The following is a 13894-nucleotide window of genomic DNA, read 5'->3' on the forward strand; positions in this document are numbered from 1 at the left end:
TACATGACCTCCCAACTCCTGTACTTAATACTCTAACTAATAAAGGAAAGCATACCAAACGCCTTCTTCACTATCCCATCTACCTGCAACTCCACTTTCAAGGAGCTATGAACCTGCAGTCCAAGGTCTCTTTGTTCAGCAACATTCCCTAGGACCTTACCATTAAATATACAAGTCCTGCTAAGATTTGCTTTCCCAAAATGCAGCACCTCGCATTTATCTGAATTAAACTCCATTTGTCTCATCTCAGCCCATTGACCCATCTGATCAATATCCTGTTGTAATCTGAGGTAACCTTCTTCGCTGTCCACTTCATCTCCAATTTTGGTGTCATCTGCAAACTTACTAACTGTATCTCTTATGCTCTCATCTTATGCAATCATTTATGTAAATGACAAAAAGTAGAGGATCCAACACCGATCCTTGTGGCACTCCACTGGTCACAGGCCTTCAGTCTGAAAAACAACCCTCCACCACCACCCTCTGTCTTCTACCTTTGAGCCAGTTCTCTATCCAAATGGCTAGTTCTCTCCTTATTCCATGAGATCTAACCTTGCTGACCAGTCTCCTATGGGGAACCTTGCCGAACACCTTATGAAGTCCATATAGATCATATCTACCATGGTACCCTCATCAATCCTCTTTGTTACTTCTTCAAACAACTCAATCAAGTTTGTGAGACATGATTTTCCACGCACAAAGCCATGTTGACAATCCCTAATCAGTCCTTACATTTCCAAATACAAATACATCCTGTCCCTCAGAATTCCCTCCAACAACTTGTCTACCACTGATGTCAGGCTCACTGGTCTAAAGTTCCTTGGCTTGCCCTTACCGCCCTTCTTAAACAGTGGCACCATGTTAGCCAACCTCCAGTCTTCTGGCACTGCACCTGTGACTATCGATGATACAAATATCTCAGCAAGAGGTCCAGCAATCACTTCTCTACCTTCGCACAGAGTTCTAGGGTACACCTGATCAGGTCCTGGGGAGTTATCCACCTTTATGCGTTTCAAGACATCCAGCACTTCCTCCACTGTAATCTGGACATTTTTCAAGATGTCACCATCTATTTCCCTACAGTCTATATCTTCCATATCCTTTTCCACATGACAAATGATGAAACTGCAGTATTTGTTTCAACTGACCACAACTTTGTCCAGTCTTTTTCAGTTATTGCTTAAAGCAGTTACTATAAGACCTAAAAATAACTTGCATTTGACATCTTCAGGATGCTGCAGAGTCCTTTGATGTTTAATTACTCTTTTTAAGGCATTCAAAGTGGGTCATAACTGGGTACTCAGAGACCAGCCACTTCGATGATTGTGCCAAACCATGGACATTTGAAGCCCAAATATTTCTGATCTTATAAATATCACAGCTGCAAAATAGCAACAATATCATATTATATATCTAAAGTGCTAAAGTGCTTATTAGCACTTTAGATATAAATATTTCATATTAATATATTGTAATTTATATTATACTCAATACATTTTATTGACTATATAACTGTAAAAAAAATCAACAAAAAGTTTAAAATTAGGAATTATTCAAGGGAATGAGGTAAATATTCTTTACAGATGGGATGCCTGTTGACTTTCGGGCTGTTGTGAGACATGGCAAAAGTTGCTTCTTAAAATGGTAGCAAATGGAAGGCACACTAACTGAATTTATCAATTTTGATGAATGAACTGGGTGGTAATTTTTTTTTGCAAACATTTACTCGATTCAAATTAGACTTGAAACAGGATAATTTTTCCAAAGTGCTTCAAATGCTTTTTATTGCACCATCGTTGTTGCGTGTACCTATCAGCTGGTGGTATTTAACTTAATGATTATCATTAATCGTGTCCAAAACATACCACTTTTTGCTGTCACTTAGTTTGAAAGATGACCATTTTCATAGATCAACGTACAGGTGGGAGGGCATAGATCAGGTATAATGTTATGCAGATGCTGCTAGAATCATGGTAAACACTGTACAATTAATCATTACATAATACTCTGGATTGATCTCTAATGCAGATAAATAATTGGATTTCTCTGAGGCAGCACAAGAAAATATTCATTGTTAACAGTATTTGGTTAATCATTGTTGCTTTCAAATAGTTTATGGTAACCTGAACTCCAAGCAAGTACCAAGTGAGATGGAAAAATGAATAACTATACATGAAAACTCTTAAACTAATGCTCTGACAATCCATGGTCCAATAACTTAACAAACAAAATTCCTACATTTCAACCTTGAACATAAGATACAGTCAATGCAAATGAAGGAAAGAAATAATTACTGGAGTGATGAAGTTCAAATGTGTAGCATGATTTGGAAGTGCCGGTGTTGGACTGTGGTGTACAAAGTTAAAAATCACACAACACCAGGTTATAGTCCAACAGGTTTAATTGGAAGCACACTAGCTTTCGGAGTGTCGCTCCTTCATTAGGTGGTAGTAAGTTGCCACGGTAGCCGACATTGATGAATAAGTGTAAATCCTCCTCACTGTTCATGCCAGCCAATCTGAACTGGTTGTCTGACATAGACCAAATACTATGCTCCCCTGTCATCACTGCGGCCTTCCAGCTCTGGGTCTGCCAGCAGACAAATCTCTGGTAGTATCATTGGCCTCCTGTCTTGGCTCGCTCCCTGGCATCATGGGCCCTTTTTATCTGCATTCATTAATTAAGGGAAAATAAGGTTTCCGTTGATGCTGAGAACTCCTGGCTGTTGTAAGACTTGCAAAAGGGATTTCCCCTTGATCTAGTGAAGTGTCAGACTGCGAGACTGTCTGAATAGTCCTCATGCTCACTAAATCTGCATATGGTTCTGAAAAGGTGTAGATTTGGGTCATACTCATATGTAGCCAATGCAACTAAGGAGGCTAGTGAGTGGGAACACTTTATTCTTCAATATCCATCCTAGCCCTTTAACATTCAATGTTAATTTTCTCAGTCATCTTTCACCTTGATAGTGTGAAATTTAAACCCCAGCCCCGCAACTGGAGGAGCTCACTCATCCTTTCTAGACACTAGACACTATAGGGTGGTATTGTGGCTCAGTGGTTAGCACTGCTGCCTCACAGTGCCAGGGGCCCAGGTTCGATTACAGTCTGTATGGACTTTGCACATTCTCCCTGTATCTATATGGGTTTCCTCTGTGTGCTCTGGTTCTTCCCACAGTCACAAAGTTGTGCAAGTTAGGTGTATTAGCCATGCTAAATTGCCCATGGTGTTCAGTGATGTGTAGATTACATGCATTAATCAGGGGAAATGTAAAGTAACTGGGTAAGGGAAATGGGTCTGGGTGGGTTGCTCATCAAAGGATCAACATGGACTTGTTGGGCCAAATGGCCTGTTTCCACACTGTAGGGATTTTATAAATGATATGAACTCCCTTCAATTGACCCCATGATCACTCACATCAGCAGCAACCTCCAATAGTCACTCATGATGACCATTTGCTGCGATCAGCTGGAATTGAAATCTCTCCCATTCCCAAAGGCCTGAGGAAGCTCATAGAGTGAGCTCTTACTGAAGCCTGGGTGCAATGAATTGTGTAGACCACTATCTAAGAAAAGTTAAGTTCTTTGATGACACTTTATGAACTTTTACAAAGTTGGAGATTGCTTCTCCCTGGAGTCTGAAAAGCTTTCTGTGGTGATGTGCACACGCAGTCCTCCCTCAGAAAGGCTACATGTGGAATTTTAGCTTGTAAACCCGGCTATATGCCCTTTGAAATGCAGTTCATTCCAGTGCATGGAGATCAGATAAGGCAGCTCGCCCAATGTCAGAGTTGCTCCTAACAGGTAAACTTGGATCACCCATATTCTTGAACTTGCCATTACAGTATTTTGTTCGGACATTACATCGATCACCATAATCCCAACATAAACAACTTTGAGGTCGCGGCCTTATCGACACAGGACAAAATCTAGTCTGTGTGCAATGTGCTCCATTGAAATAAAACATAAAAATATCCACTGAACTACTGTGCGTAGGATTTGTAGGATAATTAGGTTTTTAGAGAAGTAATAAGAAATAAGATAAGATGGAGCTACTACAATTATTAGAAGATGCTTTGTGTATTACTCCACTCCTGCTGTGTTTAAAATGCTAAAATTATTCTTTCATCCTATTGTAATAACTACACAATTGTACCCAACATTATACTAAGTTTTGTTGTCTTAATTCGCCATGTAAATTGCACTTTATTTGCTATTTGCACTATCAATGTATTACCACATCTCTAAAATCCCTTGGGCTGCTTCATCTAATGAATGCAACCTCATGGCTGCCTGATAGTTCCTGTGGTTATCACCAATTGCATTTTTGAATACATGATACCAGCAAACACAATGCAGATGTTCAGGAAATGTAAAATGAGGTGGTGGAAGAAACTAATACTGTCATTCAGTTACAGTAAATACCTGCTCGACTGCAAACTGAGTGGCTCACTGGCATCAGCTCAATTTAAATACATGAAGGACTTGAAATATTCATTCTACAATTATTATGTGTGCCAAGATGCTATGGCATATACATGTATTATGTATTATACATTGTATATTTATTAACTCTTCCAGGACCACTGATCACAATTCCTAATTTTGACTGACATGTGTAAGGCCCCAATAACGCAAGAGAGACTGCATTGAGAGAAATCTAATTTTCACATATGAAAATAAACACTTTATAAGTGTGACTTTATTAACACATAAATATGTTCTCTTTTGCAGTGACTTTTGACCATTTTCAAATACTACGTGCAATTGGAAAAGGGAGCTTTGGCAAGGTATTTATACTGCAAGTTACACATTATGCATAATTACATATATGCCACAAGTGTAAACAAATTTTCTAATTTCTAAGATAGATTGGTTCTGTTTATCAATTTACTGAACATATAGTTTGGAATAATTTGTGCAAGGAATTATGGACAATGTAGCTTGATGTTTAAGCTCATAAACAACTATAGAAGAAGAAACTGGTTATGTTATACCATGTTGCTAGTGCTTATAATTAATTTATTGTACGAAGTGAGTGTTGCTTTATATATCAAACATTAAATATTAATTCTCTAGATATGAGGTCAGAAAAATCTATATTTAACATTGCTTCAATGTTTAACATATTGTACATTATAGTGACATGAAAGTTCAAAGACAAGTACACTCCAGTTATCGAAAGATTCAATTTAATTCCGTTTAAACCATGATTTCTGTAGAAAAGGTATGGTTTGTGCATTTCCAGTGTCATGTTGATAAGTATAATGCTCTTATCTAGTTTAACAATGAGATTCTCATTTACGTATAGTTACCTCTGTATTTAACATGTGTTAACATGATTATTAGTTTTTGAGAAACAGATCAAATAAAGTTTTACAATAATAAAAGATGTTTTATGTAACCTCCCTCTACTGATATACATTGTACTAAATCCCAAAGAATTGAACAGTTTTACAAGTGTTCTATTGGAGATAGGTTATTGAAATAACTTCACAGAGGCCAGTATCCTGTCACCAAGTCACCCTTTATTAAAACGTGGAGAGTCCTTGACACCGATTCATCTCCCTCAGAGTCAGCTGTCTGAGTGAACAGGATGCATGACACTTCTGCTTATATCTGTCAGTCAGGGTTCCCTGGTTGGACCAAATCAACAGCCCCAATCAGGGAATTCATATTCTATGAGGTCCACTTGCCGGAACTCATTACAATCACGGCAGTTATAACTTCAAATTTTTTGCGTTTTTGAGTCAGTATTCCTGCTAGTAAAAATAGATACACACACATTGAATGATGGGTATGAAAGAAAATGATTGTATGATGTGGACAATAGGGATTCTATTCATGGCCTATTCCACATGGCAGTTGTAGGTAAATACAACTTTTCTAATAACTGTTCAAATTTAGAATGAAATAGGAGAAGATTTTTTCAATATGGCATGTGACACTCTGAGATACCTTACCACACCACAGAAATAAAGACTGACCTTAATATAGGACCTTTCACAACCATAGGAGGTACTAAAATGCTCTATGCCAATAACGTACTTATGTAATGTACTTACTTTTATAATACAGGAAAGCATTGATTTCAGTTCACAGAGAATAAGAAGGGTATTCATTTTGCATCAAAAAATCCATTACATTTCTTTCAAGTTCAGATAATTAGTTTTTGTCCAGTAAGGTTTCATGTTGAAATGCGAGATATTTAAATTTATGTAAATACTGTAACTATTTTGACTGTCATTTTAATTCTCTTGACTAAACCCTGTCGTTAAGGATTTACATTACATTGGATATGCAAATATTTTTTCATAAAACACGATTTTCAGAAGATTAGGTGAATTAAATCATGTAATGCCATATGAAGATAAAATAATGATGGGGACTAAAATTGTGAATCCCACTGTTTCATCAGAAGTTATTCTGTACAGTGGTAAGTATTGTTTGAATGGATGTTTTAAGACCTTGCAATCTCACAATAATCAATTGCACACTGCTGACTAATTGTAGCAGGAGTAGTTTACGCATTTAAAATTGCTTATTCCCTGAAGTAAAGGAATATGAGATTTGGTAGTTTGGTGAGTGGTGTGAAGCCTACTTGGTGCACTGTTGATGTTTACATTTCTTATGGTAAGTGCTGATTGTTATCTTGATGGTTTGTATTAGAAAGAAGATTGTATTCCTCTGGTAAAACCAATTGTGAGGTTCTTGGCTGAGTATTAGGTTCTTGGGACTTTGAAACAACTAAAGTATGACCATAATATAACACTGATTGCATTTTTCACTCCATGACATTCCCACTCTCCTTTATAGTGCCCTCTGTTGGTGGCATTCCATATGATAGCCACAAGTCAATGCGATATGCGAGTTGCTCTTTCAATAAAACAGCATTACACTGATCGCCATCTGATTAAAACTGTTGATATGAGAGCCAGTCACTCTGAAAATCGCACAAAGGGGCAATTGAGCTCTGTCTTGGCATGAAACTGTTTTGTTTTGCTTATCCCTAACAGTAGATTAATAACTGACAAAATACTTCTCGGATTTAGCACAAAAATAAAGTTTGTATTTTCAATATTTTGGTACAAGAGAACTTCAAAGGAAGAAGCAGATCTGAGCAAATGGTATTTCAGAAAAATGAGTTAACGCTACTAATTCTGAGCAATGGTTTTCCGTCGATAGTAATATGAGTTGGATGGAAGATGTTTCTCACAGTTTAAACATGTTTCTATTATTGATAAGGCAACAGCATCACTTACCTCTATCTGCCCCATAGAAGATTGTGGTGAGCCACCTTTTTGAACGGTTTTAGACCTTCATAGTGGTTTTGATGAATTGATTAGTGTTCTAGATGATTTTAGCGGGCTACTCAGAATCTGGAGTCAAATATAGCCAGTATTAGATAAAGACAGCAGCTTGCCAGCCTTAAAGAACACAAAATGAATGAGTTAGGTTTAACAGCGATTTGGTATTTTCATGGTTCCAATTTATTAGATTAGATTTGATTCTCTACAGTGTGGAAACAGGCCCTTCGACCCAACAAGTCCACACCGACCCTCCGAAGAGCAACCCACCCAGACCCATTCCTCTACACTTACCCCTGACTAACCCACCTAACACTACGGGCAATTTAGTATGGCCAATTCACCTAACCTGCACGTCTTTGGACTGTGGGAGGAAACCGGAGCACCCGTAGGAAACCCACGTAGACATGGGGAGATTGTGCAAACTCCACACAGACAATTGCCCGAGACAGGAATTGAACCCAGGTCCCTGGTGCTGTGAGGTAGCAGTGCTAACCACTGAGCCATCATGCCGCCCCAAATTTGATTTCCGAATGTGTTTACTGAAATTAAAATACCTTGGTGAGATTTGTACTCTTGTCTCTGGATTGTTAATCCAGGTCAATGGATTGCCAATCTGGAAATGCAACTCCTGTATAATTGTGCTCAATGCTACACAGTGTTACCTTTAGATCATCAAGAATATTGCTTAATATCTACTATGGTAGTTTACCATTGAATAATTTCCAGAGCAAGGAGGTGTATTTTCTCACACATTGGAAAATGAAATCAGTTACAATTTAAGTCTAGTCTTCATTGAAAAATTGATAGACTTTGTCAGTGAACCTCTCACTGTAATTAATGTAAAGTAAGAATGCTCACTAATATTGTAGTATTCTGCTCCACTCACAACTAGCATGAGTGCCAATAGCAGGACCTGGATATCATCCAGGCTTAACCTATTGGATAGTACCATTGCATTGTGGAAGTATGTAGCTATGACCATATTCAACATCACCAAATCCACTACTGTTAATATCCTGGAGGTCACCACTGAACAGAGAGAAAACTGCAGCAATCTTATAAAGGGTTACAAAGGCAGGGCAGAAACTCGACACTGCATTCATGTCCACCTTTACAAGGCTCAATTCAGGAGCATGATAGAATAATTGTCACTTCTCTGGATGGGCGCAGCTACAAAACTCAAAGCTCAACAGCAACCAGCAGACAGCATTCAGTCTGTTGCCACTAAGGTGCTGTGACTGCAAAGTGCACTATCTACAGAGTGCATTGCAGCTGGATTGCTCTAGCATCTTCCTATTCTGATGATGAACAGCAGTAATTTCAAGGCAGGACCATGACTTGTAAGTTGCCATCCAATACTCAAACTTTGCTAAATTGAACATAGATTTGGATTCCTTTCACCAGCATCCTAGAATTCTCCCTTGACCTCATTGTAACAATATCAACAGCAAGATCCACATTGGCATTAATAAGAAGATGCAGCAATATCTTTTTGGGGAAAGTTAGGATCAACACTAAATGGGGTTTTGCTGGTATAATTTCAAAATTCATACTAATGTGGATATATACTGATAATAAATGTGCTTATCTTTTTCCTAATATACAATATTCACAGAACAATGGATTAATGGAAATATATCAATAAAGTCAGTTTAATAATTGTCTTCAGAGGAATTATTTAAACACAAGTTCAATTTCAGGTTTAAGTAATTCAATTAATTTCATATCATACTTACATCAGGTTGTATCATCTGTTATTATCTTACTAAGGTCAAAAGATTTTAAATTGCAAAATGCATTTTAATTTTCATTGACAAAATATTTTTGTTTTACTTAAGGTGGAGATAGATTAGGGTTTATGGGCATTAATGCAAAGGAACTCAATTACTGCTTCCGACGTAATTGTTAACCGATGTATATCCAGGGCAAATGCACATATAAAATCCTTTTATAACACAATGGAAGAAACAAGAATTATTCCAAGTAACCAAGTAGTTTTGGTACTGGAGAGTGATGTGGACATGCTTCTACGATGTTAAAAATGATGGTAAAGTCTGTGCAGCAAAATTGATTGCAAAATATATGCTTTTTGTCCTTGATAATTAATTGTTGATGCCCATGTGGATTACGAAAATATTGACTACTTTCTGTTATGGTGGCATCTGTGCACATTGTTTTATGAAGGAAAACAGGCTAATAATTACTTTGTACAACAAAGAGGTATTAGAACATTTAATAATTGTCACTATTATTAACAATAAAAAAACTCTCAGCCAAACAAACAGTCAACATTAAAATGGACCCAGTATTATTTCCAGTTACGGACTATGGATGTTATATCTCACAAAAGTCATTTGAAGATCAAAAAGTAGGTTTGTTAGAAAATTCTGCCTCAGATAGTTTTAATGGGAATGAGAGTTGTAGGTGGTGTTGTGCTAATAATAGCTGAGATCTTCTGGATTTTGGAACATTAGATTCTATGGGAATTGATCAGGAGGTTTGAACTTCCCAGGGGAATTTGCTGACTGTCAGAGACCTCCTGAATAGGTCTCCTATTCTGTGCTAGAAATGGAGACTTCAAACCATCCCAATTTTCTAACCTGAATAGATCCCCAAGAAAAATTGGAAAGAAAAATCTTAGTCTAACTCCTAGGTATCTATACAACTGGCCACCTTGACCCAACCCACCTCCTACCCTCAACTTCTTCCCAACTCTGTGACTCCTACCACAGACTCCTCCACCCAACGCCACCAAATTTCCCAACAACACCTTTAGTCCTCTCGACCCTTGAACTCCTCTTCTGACTATCACCAGATTAGATTAGATTACATTACATTACATTACAGTGTGGAAACAGGCCCTTCAGCCCAACAAGTCCACACCGACCCGCCGAAGCGAAACCCACCCATACCCCTACATTTACCCCTTACCTAACACTACGGGCAATTTAGCATGGCCAATTCACCTGACCCTGCACATCTTTTGGACTGTGGGAGGAAACCGGAGCACCCGGAGGAAACCCACGCAGACACGGGGAGAACGTGCAAACTCCACACAGTCAGTCGCCTGAGGCGGGAATTGAACCCGGGTCTCAGGCGCTGTGAGGCAGCAGTGCTAACCACTGTGCCACCGTGCCGCCCACACCCAACTACCCACCATGTTCATATGCCCCCCCTATTTTGCTGCCACTCTCCTCAGTTATTCCACTACCCTACCCACTGATATAACTACACACTTATTCATTCACTCACCCAGACTCATTCACTGGTATTCTAAAAAGCTGTTTTAATGTCTAAAAACTTCTCAGTGTGAATACGTACTTAGTAAGACACGGACAGCAAGTACCATAAATGAGGGCATAGCTTGACTTCCACCCTACCCAACCACTGCATTGCTACCTGCCCCACACCGACATGATGATCCAGTGCAACGAGGAAGCACTCCAATTGAAGACTGCTCTGAATTCCGAATTAATTTGGCACCACAAGACCTGCCTGTTCATTGTTGTCCAAAATATTTTAAGTATAAAACAAAATATGGACATTTTATTACTGCGCACTTCAATGTGTAAATTTGTTTCCTAGTCATCAACAAACCAAAATGCTAAAGTATACAATAATGATGCAATTTGGAGTAAACACAGTATACAAATCTATGAATATCATTATGGATACGTTGAACGATCTTAAACAAATCTCTCGCCCTATTCTCAATCCCTACCCATAATTAATTAATTAATTAATTTTTCTCTTTTTATGTAGTGGGGGTATTACCCCTACTCCCTCTATTTGTGGACTCTGACTTGGCAAGAACTGTAATCACGCTGTGGTAAGGTTATATCGGAAGTAGGGGTTATTAAACACACTCTTACACAAAGGAAAAATCTTGCAAAACAATTGCACTTACAAATGTAACAAAAGATATACAATCAGAACAGATAAAGTCATTATTGCATTAGGAATGACTTAGATACAAAGCCAAAATATAGCAATTTATCAATATCTTTAATTTTAAGTTGGAATTCAAAAGTCCAAAGTTGGAGTTAACTACATGCAATTCCTTTGTGAGATGGGTTGATTGATTAGCAAACAGTTGAGAAGTTAGAGGCAGTTTCTTCTCTTTATATCTTTCTTTGAAAATTTTCTGAGGATGTTTTGCTGAAATGTGACTTTTGCACAAGTGTGGGTTACAACTTTTTACAGACCAGAAGTTTCTCCTTCGTTGCTCAGAGTTAGGAGAGTGGATTTTTTCAATAGCGTCGTACAGCACAAAAGCAGACCCTTCAGTGCAACTTGTCCATGCCAACCAGGTTTCCCAAACTGGACTAGTCCCATTTGCCTGTGTTTGGATCTTTAAACCTTTCCTATTCATGTACCTATCCTAAAGTCTTTTAAATTTTGTAATTATACTCACCCCTACCACTTCCTCTGACAGTTTGTTATATGCACCACTCTCTGTGTGATAAAGCTAGTGTCCTTTTTTAAATTTTCCCCTCTCACCTTAAATCTGTGCCTCCAAGTTTTGGACTCCCTTACCCTGAAGAAAAGACCTTGGCTATTCACCTTATCAATGCCTCTCATGATTTTATTAAGCTCTATAAGGTCACACCTCAACCTCCTACATTCCAAGGAAAGAAGTCTCAGCCTATCCAGCCTCTCTTTATAGCTCAAACCCTCCCATGTCAGTAACATCCTTGTAAATCTTTTCTGCACTCTTTCCAGTTTAGTAACATCCTGAATATTAGTATAATAAGGAGGTACATGGGGGTTAATTGGCAGTCTGAGGTTGACTTCAGTGTAATTTCCTCTAGGTTATTACAAAGTCCAGCCACATGATTATAGCAGCCATCTTTGTTAGGTTGTTTAGTGTGTGTTTAAGAGTCATTAAAGATCCATATTAAAATGCTTTTTAAATTTTGTTCATGACAATACATTAACAAACGTGAACTGTATCTGAACAGAAGTGGAACAGCATTCTTCATTAGCTTCTTCATCGCCCTTTTAATGCCCCACTTTTTGAGACTAATTATTATTTTGATTTTCCACCATTTTGCACCAAATATTAGTTTCATGCTATGATAAAGAGAGAAATGTTGGCAGGAAGCAAGAATACATGGAAGAAAAATCAACTTTTCAAGAGATATCTTGAAACACATAAATGTGGATAAATCCCCAGAACCTAATCAGGTGTACCCTAGAACTCTCTGGGAAGCCAGGGAAATGATTTCTGGGCTTCTTACTGAGATATTTGTATCATCGATTCTCACAGGTGAGGTGCCGGAAGACTGGAGGTTGGCTAATGTAGTGTCACTGTTTAAGAAGGGTGATAAGGACAAGCCAGGGAACTATAGACCAGTGAGCTTGATGTCGATGGTGGGAAAGTTGTTGGAGGGAACCTTGTTGACAAGGTTCCCCGACAAGGCAGTCAACATGGTAGACTGTTAGCAAGGTTAGATCTCATGGACTACAGAGAGAACTAACCATTTGGATACAGAACTGGCTCAAAGGTAGAAGACAAAGGGTGGTAGTCGAGGGCTGTTTTTCAGCCTGGAGGCCTGTGACCAGTGGAGTGCCACAAGGATCGGTGCTGGGTACACTACTTTTCATCATTTATATAAATGATTTGGATGCGAGCATAAGAGGTATAGTTAGGTAAGTTTGCAGATGTCACCAAAATTGGAGGTGTAGTGGATAGCAAAGAAGATTACCTCAGATTACAACAGGATCTGTACCAGGTGGGCCAATGGGCTGAGAAGTGGCAGATGGAGTTTAATTTAGATAAATGTGAGATGGTGTATTTTAGGAAAGCAAATCTTAGCAGGACTTATACACTTAATGGTAAGGTCTTTGGGAGTGCTGCTAAAAAAAGAGATCTTGGAGTACAGGTCATAACTCCTTGAAAGTGGAGTTGCAGGTGGATAGGATAGTGAAGAAGGCATTTGGTATGCTTTCCTTTATTGGTCAGAGTATTGAGTACATGAGTTGGGGGGTCATATTGCAGCTGTACAGGACATTGGTTAGGCCACTGTTGAAATATTGCATGCAATTCTGGTCTCCTTCCTATCGGAAAGGGGTGGGGAAGTCCAGGACTAGAGGGCATAGGTTTAGGATGAGAGGGGAAAGATATAAAAGAGACCTAAGGGGCAACCTTTTCACGCAGAGGGTGGTACATGTATGGAATGAGCTGCCAGAGGAAGTGGTGGAGGCTAGTAAAATTGCAACATTTAAAAGGTACCTGAATGGGTATATGAATAGGAAGGGTTTGGAGGGATATGGGTCAGGTGCTGGCAGGTGGGACGAGATTGGGTTGGGATATCTGGTCGGCATGGAGGAGCTGGACTGAAGGGTCTGTTTCTGTGCTGTACATCTCTATGACTCATGACTATGACTCCGTGTGAGAAAACAATAACGTTCACCACAAAAGTGATGATGCTGCTCCTTTAACAAGGTTATGATGTCCTTGGCTTTTTTTTTCAGACAGGGCGTAAAAGACACAAACTCTGAAAATTCTGGGTTTGAAAGGTTTTAGAGCCTGTTTGATTATAGCTAACAGATACTGCCTCAGGAAAAATGCTTACAAGTTCT

The 13894-nt window shown here is 38.7% G+C and overlaps 1 protein-coding gene across 4 annotated transcripts in view; it reads left to right on the top strand.

Moving 5' to 3' along the window:
* LOC122561119 (serine/threonine-protein kinase 32C) overlaps window positions 1–13894 on the top strand; it is a 334934-nt gene that overhangs the window by 167044 nt on the left and 153996 nt on the right. For all 4 annotated transcript variants that reach the window (XM_043712560.1, XM_043712561.1, XM_043712562.1 and 1 more), the window contains exon 2: window positions 4734–4789. In XM_043712560.1, the coding sequence (XP_043568495.1) occupies window positions 4734–4789 (56 nt within the window). The remainder of the gene's footprint in view (window positions 1–4733; window positions 4790–13894) is intronic.

The sequence above is a fragment of the Chiloscyllium plagiosum genome, chromosome 22, assembly GCF_004010195.1.
Source record: "Chiloscyllium plagiosum isolate BGI_BamShark_2017 chromosome 22, ASM401019v2, whole genome shotgun sequence".
In the NCBI taxonomy this organism is placed as follows: domain Eukaryota; kingdom Metazoa; phylum Chordata; class Chondrichthyes; order Orectolobiformes; family Hemiscylliidae; genus Chiloscyllium; species Chiloscyllium plagiosum.